Source organism: Rhagoletis pomonella, unplaced genomic scaffold (genome assembly GCF_013731165.1).
Source record: "Rhagoletis pomonella isolate Grant_MI unplaced genomic scaffold, Rhpom_1.0 Rhpom_scaffold_00001, whole genome shotgun sequence".
NCBI lineage: Eukaryota > Metazoa > Arthropoda > Insecta > Diptera > Tephritidae > Rhagoletis > Rhagoletis pomonella.
The window spans coordinates 14422825-14432670 of record NW_023458555.1 but is presented as its reverse complement, the minus strand read 5'-3'; the positions used below and the strand labels follow the sequence as shown (position 1 = coordinate 14432670).

The 9846-nt window shown below is 36.2% G+C and overlaps 4 protein-coding genes across 4 annotated transcripts in view; 2 read left to right on the top strand and 2 right to left on the bottom strand.

The window, feature by feature from the left end:
- The window catches only part of LOC118739631 (protein neuralized), a 112017-nt gene that overhangs the window by 62423 nt on the left and 39748 nt on the right, over positions 1 to 9846 (bottom strand). The gene's annotated exons all lie outside the window — the stretch shown is intronic.
- On the top strand, positions 7 to 2672 carry LOC118739643 (parafibromin). The gene is made up of 8 exons (XM_036471091.1): positions 7 to 288; positions 364 to 469; positions 532 to 1204; positions 1270 to 1380; positions 1452 to 1672; positions 1825 to 1987; positions 2059 to 2200; positions 2260 to 2672. Exons 1-8 carry the CDS (start codon positions 158 to 160, stop codon positions 2294 to 2296), a joined length of 1584 nt encoding a protein of 527 aa, XP_036326984.1. The 5' UTR covers positions 7 to 157; the 3' UTR covers positions 2297 to 2672.
- On the bottom strand, positions 2819 to 4872 carry LOC118739650 (protein FAM114A2). The gene is made up of 3 exons (XM_036471102.1): positions 3992 to 4872; positions 3548 to 3915; positions 2819 to 3486 (listed from the first exon to the last, which is right to left on the bottom strand). The coding sequence occupies exons 1-3, from the start codon at positions 4763 to 4765 to the stop codon at positions 3075 to 3077; spliced, it is 1554 nt and encodes a 517-aa protein (XP_036326995.1). The 5' UTR covers positions 4766 to 4872; the 3' UTR covers positions 2819 to 3074.
- LOC118739622 (ATP-dependent RNA helicase bel) overlaps positions 5529 to 9846 on the top strand; it is a 60354-nt gene continuing 56036 nt past the window's right edge. Inside the window, exon 1 of the mRNA XM_036471057.1 lies at positions 5529 to 6019. Within this exon, the coding sequence (XP_036326950.1) occupies positions 5975 to 6019 (45 nt within the window). The 5' untranslated portion in view covers positions 5529 to 5974. The remainder of the gene's footprint in view (positions 6020 to 9846) is intronic.

Here is a 9846-nt window from a genome sequence, read left to right as displayed (position 1 = left end):
TTTTGCAAAAGGTGTAAAAATTTAACTTTTACAAAAATAAAAGCTGTTTGTTATAAAATACTATCTCGGATTGCGGATAAAAATTAAAACAGATTAGAAAAAAGGCTCCAGAAAGTTGAGTGCTGCATTGTTGTATAAATTTCGTGAAAACTGAACAATGGCGGATCCTCTTAGTCTGCTTCGCCAATACAACATAAACAAAAAAGAAATTATCGAACGTGATAATCAGATAATTTTTGGAGAATTCTCTTGGCCGAAAAGCGTGAAAACAAACTACCTAAAATATGGGTAAGTAAGCCTGCGTGGCAATTTCTGTTAATACGCAATGGGGAATAAATTTTAACCCACAATCTTTGTACGCAGTTCTGGCAAGAAAGGAGCGCCACGCGAATATTACACGTTGGAATGTTTACTATATCTGCTCAAAAATGTTATGCTCCAGCACTCGGTGTACGTGCGACAATGTGCTGTAAGTACTCGATTTGCAATGCTTCACTTATTGTTGAATTCATACTCTGAAATACTCAATAGGCGGAAGATATACCGGCAGTCAATCGTCCCGATCGTAAAGAGCTGCTCGCCTACCTTAACGGAGAGACTTCAACATGCGCCAGCATCGATAAAAGTGCGCCTCTTGAAATACCCACACAAGTGAAACGCCCAGCTGATGGAGATGGCCCAGGTGGTGATTCGCTGGCAAAAAAAGCACGCTTCGAAGATACGCAAGTGCAGAAGGTACGTGAGCAGCTGGCCGCACGTTGGGATGTCAACAAGAAGGAGACTACCGTCAATATTGATAATATCAAGTCACTGTCGGAAACCATGTCCGTGGAGAAGATTGCAGCCATAAAGGCAAAACGCTTGGCCAACAAACGAACCACCATTAAGCGAACGGATAACGAAGATACCATGGCTACAGATTTACGGGCCATTCTTGATTACGATGTCGACTCAACCAAACATATAATAAGTCGTGAGCGACAATGGCGCACGCGCACAACGATTTTACAAAGTGCGGGCAAAATGTTTGCCAAGAATATCTTCGCCATACTTCAAGGCATAAAGGCACGTGAGGAAGGACGAAATAGACCAGCCGCACAGCAAACAATTAAAATGCCAGAACCTGCACGTATCGCTAAACCGCAACCACAGTTGACGCAATACAATCGTTATGATCAGGAGCGCTTCAATAGGCAAAAGGAAGGTATGTATGCAATGAGAAATATCACAGAAAGTTAGAATGAAATTACTGAGAATTTTTCTATGCAGAAACTGAGGGCTTTAAAATCGACACGTTGGGTACTTACCATGGCATGTCACTGAAATCGGTGACTGAAGGTTCGTTGGCACAACGAAAAGCGAATATGGCGCCACAAATTCGTAAGTTGAATATTTGCGTTTTTTTTTTTTTTTTTGTTTTTGGTTAAGTAGTGCTCATATTCCTTTCATAGCTGGTCGTCCGAAAGAGCTTCTGCCTACTGCACAGGCTCGCCAAGTTGCGCCATCAACACAGAAACGAGTCTCACGTACTCCTATTATCATAATACCCTCAGCCAATACCAGCCTCATTACAATGTACAATGCCAAGGATGTACTGCAGGACTTGAAATTTATCTCGACTGAAGATAAAAAGCGTGCAGGGGGCACACGCGACAACGAAGTATTACTGCAGGTGAGTTATCGAAAGGAAATCGGTTATATGTTGGTATTGTTGTAGGTCGGTTATATTTCGCTTAGACTTAAGTTTTTAGACAGATGCATATGTATTTTTATGCTACTTGCTATTTATGTTATAAAAAAAAAATTGCATTATTTTCCTTGCAGCGCAAACGCAATAATCAAACTGTGCCCTATCGTATTATCGATAATCCTCAGAAACTTTCAGCTCTAGATTGGCAGCGTGTCGTGGCAGTGTTCGTTCAGGGGCCTGCTTGGCAGTTTAAAGGTTGGCCTTGGGATGGCAATCCTGTGGAAATTTTCTCCAAAAGTAAGAACAACAAATTGGTATCATCGATAAATATACTTATATTAATAACAATTTACTTTGCTGTCACGCAGTTTGCGCTTTTCATTTGCGCTTTAGCGAACTAAAGCTCGATGCAAACGTGGCAAAGTGGTCAGTTACAGTGTTGAATCTTTCACAGAATAAGCGCCATTTAGATCGTGCTGTACTTATGACATTTTGGGAGACTTTGGATAAGTGAGTGGAACAATACTAATTTATCAATTGTAAATGTTTAATTAAAAAAAAAATTACAGGTACATGGCAAAGAACAAGCCAGATCTTAGGTTTTGAAGCTCTTGCAAAGAGCCTAGCTGCGAAATCAATCTTTATCCATGTTGCACCATACTACAATTTACGCTTGCGCTACAAATGGAGAGTTGTTTATTCGGGGTTCTAATTTTCAAATAGCAATTAGTTAGTAGTTCATTTATTTTAAAATAATCTCGAAAATATAATCAATGCATTATCACTGTCGATAAAATTTAATATATGTTTTGCTGCTCACGTCGCGTTTTAACGCTCAGTACGTTATCGTCGCTCAATTGTTGTTTGGTAACGTAGTAATATGTATGTATGTATATGCAAAAAAAAGAGCAGTGTCATTACAGACAATTATTTCGTTTATGCAAACTGCATCTTCTGTAAAATAAAAATGTATACAAAAATACTTGTTTGCGTATAAATAATGCAAGCCAAAAAGGAAACATATTTAAAAAACGTAAAATTGTTTATTGTACCCATGATTCTCAATAATCATGTATTGTACCTACATACATATTTAAACAAGGATTTAATATATTAAAACGTCACTAATAGTTTTATAAACAAACGTGTGTCTTTATTTTAGGAAATAATTCTTCTGAAAATTTAACGAATAACAAAGATGCTATAGCGCAAACAAACCAAAGCACGAAGCGTGGAATGTCACATAATGGGGATTTTTAGAAAATAATTAAAATCTTTTTAACAATATTTAATAAATTTATTAATACATAGGTATATGATTTAAAATACAAAAGAATATAAGCAATATTAACTTCATAATCTCTCCGCTATGCACTTGTTCACTTTATACTGCTCCCATTTGCAATATTGGCAAAAACAAATTAAATGCCTTCTCAATGTGTTGTGTCGCGACTAGCATTTCGGCGAAAAGGGTGCTTACATGACTTTTTAGCACATCCTCTTGCACAGGTTGAGAGTCCAGCTTAAATGCTGTTAATGCCGTGGCAAATCTGTTTGTTAGTCCATTTAAATGTGCATTGAATTGCTTACATAACTGCACAATACAATCGACTTCATTTGCAGTACTATGATGGTCTTTGACCAGCAACAATTCGGCAATTTTATGCAATTTACACATTTGTAGAGCGCATGTTTCCGCTAGCGTTGTAATGCCTTTAGCAAACGTTTCCTGTACAGGATCCTGTGGAGCAACTGCTGGTGTAACGTTGAGCCAGTCCACCGCTTTTGCCCAATTGCTGTAAGGGGAAATTGAGTGTTCGTAAAAAAATAACATTTTATGTTGTTTAATGTGCATACTTTGTTATGTCATCGAAATTAATTTGCAGTTCTACATCCTCAAGAGTGGCCATTAATCTAAAATTCAACTCTTTCGCATCGTAGTTTCCATCGCTTTCACCTTCTAAATCTTCCAATTCCATGAGTTCCTTTACTTCGGTGATTGTCTCTTGCAAATCGGTGAGCGCGTTGCCACTTACTGCATCCTGTAGTTTTTGCAATTTAAACGTTGATTCCTGGGACAATATTTCTAATGCTTCCAGGTGCACCAGACCGCAATGGTTTTCAAATAGCAAATCAAAACGCAGCATTTCACGCGATTTTTCTAGTTTCAACTCTTTTAATGTGCTTTCTAATTGATCAGCATCTTTTTTGGCCTCTTTTAATACCTAGTTGAAAATAAAAAGTTGTCAAATATACATAATTTATGCATTATTAAAATAAACGGATTTTAATTTAAGAAACCTGGCTTAAATTAGGTCTTTCTGTTTCCAAACCCAGCATCTTTCGTTTATTCATTAATAGCGGATCATTCTCTTGTAAAATGTGCATAGTTTTCTTTCCAATACCCTCAAGCGTATCCAAACCCGTGTTCAGTACCTTCGTACCAAGCGTAGTTACTCCACTAACAATACTTAAACCAAATGCAGGCGACGCTTCATCCTGTTGAGCATTTTGTGTCTGCCGACTACTTATAACTTGTTGCTTTGAAGTGTTATATACGATTTGATTACTTTCTGAATCATCCTTCTTATTTGCTACTTCGATGGCCTGCATGCGTGCTAACTCCTCCGGATCGGGTACACCAATAACCTGATTAAGACCTTGACTCACTGTTGAGGTAATATTACCAAGACCTTCAGAGGCTGTGGAGAATACTGATGAAACTACACCTCCAAAGAGTCCACCCCAGCCTGCAGTTGACTTTTGGGAAACTGTTGTATTTGATGTCTGTTGGCTTATTGGTCCTGTGGATACTCCACTGTTGCTATTAATATCCTGCTTGATTGGTTCAACTTTTTCCACTGATTCTGATGCTCTGGTTGAAATATTATTATTTGTTGGACTTAAAGTTTCGTTCTTGCTTTTTGGCTGTGGAAAGTTAGCTGCCTGTGCATCATCGAAGTTATCCTCGGCATCACCCCAATCATCCCAATTGTCATCTTCGTCATCCTGCTCCCAATCGTTTTTCTCAGGCATTGACTTATTGCTATTTTTCGCGTTAATTTCCGCCGACATTATTTTGATGGTGTCGATTAACTTTATATAGGATTTTACGCAGATATTGTTTTATTTACGTGTCTTTGTTGAGGGTAAAAATATGGATGAGGAAAACTCACATCTGTTTGCCCGATACCATTTAGTATCGTCTACAATTGCGAAGTAATTGCCCGATGATTTAGTCCCATCCGTACTCGTCTTATCGATAGTTTGTGATATTTGCAAACTAGATTATGGATTTAATCCACCCGTTAAATCTAAGGTTATATAAAAACAACGGCAACCCAGGATTTATATTTAAAAAAGTTTTAAACAATCCATGCAATTTGAATCAAAATAACAATTCTGTCTGACTTTTTCTCTTTCAATTTCTTCATCAAAATTCTTCTTCAACACATTTTTGGCTTGCCTTTCTATTCTATCAAAATTTGTAAGAACACCCGATACAACTAAATAAACAGAATTATAATAAAATTAAAAATAAATAGTTCCAGTTGTTAAACCAAGTCATCAATGCTTTCAGTAATTCGCTTATCTCAAACGCTTGGAGTCGAACATAATTGTGAGTCCATCAGTCTAGCATTTAAATAAAATCTTGGCAGTATTTTCTTTTGGCAAATCATAAGAAATTTTCAAATTATATTTAGTTTACAGTGGGCTATTTAATAAGCGAGAGCACATCTCTAATTAGAGATTATTCTCTGATAATTTTCTAAATTTTTTTCCACTACGTTCCACAAAAGCATCCCTGCATTCTCGTTTCGGTAGTCGGTCGGCCATTTTTCTTTTTCTTTCACTGAACGAGTGAAGTAGACGTTCGACGCGTTTTTCGTTCGTGTGCGGAAAATTTATAAAAAACTTGGAAGAAGTTTTTCTCCATTACAAATAATTGGTAAAATTAAACCATAGGAAAGACTATACCTATATATATATAAATATAAATATATGCTGAAAGTGTTTGATATATTCAGCAGAATTAACTAGTTAAAATTTCATTAGTCCATGTGAAACAACTGATGAGATAGCAAAAAAAAAAAATTACTGCCATAGACATAAAAAAAATCCTCAATCTGGACCGAGGCTTCTAGGAGATAGAGAAAAGACAATTTTGATTTTATTTCTTCTCGATTTCTATATACAATAGAAACAGTGTTAGCAAGTGAGCAAGCCTTCGAGATTTTCCTAAACGGAAAGAAAGAAAAAACCAGCAACTGATTGGAGGGTAATATGAGTAATGCTATTAACCAAAATGGCACAGGTCTAGAGCAGCAGGTAAGTTTTGTGAAAATAATGAATTACGATAGCCAACTTTAAAATTGTAGTGCGGGTATGGAAACACAATCAACTGGTGAACTTACAAGTTTTTAAATGTTTATAATGAAAAATATTGATTTCATAACATAGTACATGCATACACGCTGTCCTTTCTGCCTACCGCAGTCGATGCCGCTGCGGCCACCCGTTCGTTCCAGCCCCTTCGTGGAGCGCTCGTGCAATTTCATCGTTTCTTTTAGATTTTTAATTTCTTTTTTGCTTTTGCATTCCCTTTCAATCGCTGATTACATTTTGCTTTCGCATTCCTTTTTAATCGCATATTCATCTTGGTTTTATGCCAACTATCACACTTCTTTTTTGTGGTTGTGATTCTTCTCGTTGTTGTAAGCAGTGTTGCCGCAAATCATTTTTAGTGGTAGCCAAATTCCTTTTAAAAAAGGCTAAAAAGAGCTTAACAAAATTCGTTGTAGCTAAAAATGTTGGCTAAATTTTTTTACTTGTATACACATATACATATACATATATGTATATGAGGGCAAATACATGACACCAACGTGAGGTCCGGAAAAGATTAAAATGAGTATAGCCGAAATTTCATTATTTTTAAACATTGTTTTTAATTCACAAACATAATTCATAATTCATAAGGCAAGAAATTTCCGCCATAATACTTAGGAAATGGTTATTTATTTGTACAACGATTTTGAGATGGAAGGAGAGAAGGGAGGCGTGACGGGGAGAAGGGGGCGTGACTCCCTAATCCCCCTAAACAAAAGAGGATGTACCGCGTCAATCCGTCGCCCATGTACCCTGGTGGAACCACAGAATGACAGCATGGCATCTTCTTCGAAAATCTCCAACGCAACAGAATCTTCTTTTACAAAAAACGTAATGCTATCTTCCGCAGGGAAATGAACCAAACAAAAAAATCTAGCTTCAAAACTTTGTAAAAAGCATCAATAACTTATCATCGCAGGTATTATCAATTCAAACACCACAAGGAACAACAACGGAAACGCAAACAATAACCCACCTCTTTGCTCACAAGTGGTCTCAATGCTCGAACAACAACAATTTTCCTGATCAATTCAACCAAGTTGAAAAAACAAATATGGCGCCAAACCAAACAACAAACCCAACAGCAATGAAAATGTAATTCACCCTAAAAAGTACAAAAGGAAAAACACCAGGTTTTGGTCACATCTCGTACAGCATGATTAAACACTTGAACTTATCCACAAAAACGAGCCTTTTGGCACTACAATAATATTTCCCAATCAGGCACAATGTGGCAAAAATGCTATTAACCCACAACCACATTTCAATATTGTCACTAAAGTTCGAAAAAGCGTTAGACATTCTAGAGAAACTACATCAGTGGGTCGTTAGACCCAAGATTTTCAACTTTGGGAAATAATTCCTCCAAAATAGATAAATCCGAGTCAGGGTAAACGGTATTTACTCCAAATTATATCCTTTAACGAATGGTATTCCCCAAGGATCACCGCTTTCAGTAGTCCTCTTTTCAATCGCGTTTAACGAAATAATCACTCAGAATCTATACAGACGACTTATTTTTAATGTGCAACGAAAAGAATGATAGCGAGTCAAGCAAAATTTTAAGAAATATTCTGAAGAAATTGATGACTTGACCTTAAGAACAGGCACGAAAATTTACCTCTAAAAACTTAAAAGTCACTCAATAGAAGTGAAGCAACAAACTATCCAGAATGTCGATGAACTGCGAATACTAGGTTCAATATTCACAAAAAATTACACCTGGAAACGGCATCTTTTAAAACTAAAGAGAGATCTTCCCTCCCGACTCAGTTTAATATCGCTCTAAGTAGCTCTAAAAAATTTTAATTATCTTAATAAGCACGTAGCAAACTTTTTCTGTAAGCTTGCGATATACTGGTATGTAAGAAATATGCCAAGCGCAATATAAATTGTATGTTTAAAAGACTATCGATAGTTATCATCTAAAAAAGGATCATCAGGAGGGGTATCAATCGGCTCTGAACTGTCAAATTGTTTACGAGCCTGCAAAAAGGGCTATTCCCAAAAACGGCCTTGAAAATTTTCACTTTTCGTGTCTAAAAATTTCCGTTGATTTTTTTTGTATGTATGTATTTATAATCTAATCAAAAGACGATATTTTCCACTTGTCGGTGTTTTCAGTAGGGCTGAAAGTGATATACAGATTTTTTGAATATCTGTATAATTCTGTTATTAGAATATCTCAATAAAAAATTTGAATATAATACACATATAATATTTTGATTAGGCACTCCCCGGGGTAATATACAGATATGTGGAATTTTGACAAAACAACTTCTCTCGAGTGAGGTCATTTTCTCTTCAAAGCAGTAATTCATTGAGTTCTCGAATGATATTTTTATGTTTAGTTATTATAAGGAGTAGTTCAAGATGCTATCTTAATGAAAATTAAATAAAAATGTCAAATTTTTAAAGGGAAGTTCCTTGTAAGTTACTCTAAATTGCAACCTACAAAAAGCACAGAGGTTGTTTTGTCAAAAGTCCACAGCTATGTATGTATGTAAATGAAACGTAAGTAAGCAAGAGAGGTTATAAAGTTGGTCGAAATTCTCTTGGAGTTTGACTACAACATTGGATACTAGGTTTGGGCATAGCGTGGTTGTGTGTCGGTGTTAGCGTGTCGGTAATATGGCGGCGATTCCTTAACCACCTGAGTGATGGCGATGAAGTTTTTGTTTTCCTCGTTACTTCCACACAATCGCCACGTTTTCTTAATTTTACTTTACCAATGACAAATATGGGACACTAATTTTTGTAAGCTCAACCAAACGACTGGAATTCTAAATTTATTGAAATTGTACCTAACCATCTTCTCAACCATTTTATGATTTTATCCGTTAGTGTCAATATAGATATTTGTAGGTGTTTGGTTTAGTATGTATGTACACATGTGTGCCAAGTATTGACGTTATTCGAGTCTGCAAAAAATCAGCTACACACTGCTCTTCTTTGAAATTCTCTTTTACTCTCGTTCATATGGGTTAATTCCGCGTTGTTGCCGGGGGACATTGGCCGTGTTAGTAGTGTGCCAACGTCATTATCGCTATCGTAAGCGGCTGTGGCTCCAAATGTACAGATACATACATATATATGTATGTATATGTACACTCCGTACGTTTTGCTAGCGACGCTTCAGTAGTTACATATACAAAATATGTATTTGTTCTACATTTATTTAGGTGGTTTTTCTTAAAGAATTCAATTTTTTCCTACAATAGTTGAACTACATTTGTATATACGTTTGCACTCATATGGCTATTATTTGACGTGCCCGTATTGTGGGAAATTTGTAATCGTTTATTTTTTCGTATATCTTCATTTAATGGAGGCGATAGTAGAAATAGAAGATTTTTAAGTTTTGTATGCATTGCAAAATCAAATTTTTAAGAAAGGTTAATCAGCATCGCGTCCGATAGCATTAGGCGGCTGCGGAAATCGTGGCTACGCTGAGTGCGGCGTTTAACGTCACGACTCAAGTCCGTGCTAGCTACCAAGCTACATACATACACCTGCGTTCAACTAATTAGCACCGAAATTCAAAATGATATTATTTGCAACTTATTTTTAAAAATTTTTATTTAAAATATAATTCAATATATAACAGAAACTACATAAATAATAAAGTTTAAAAAAATTGTCATCAAAATTTAATTCCCATTCAATTTTAGTATAATAAAGTGCAAGTTTCAAGCCCCTCAAAACTACCGTTGTTTTTAATTTAGAATTCTTTGTTTTGTGGATGGTGTTGCGCATTTTCTTCCATA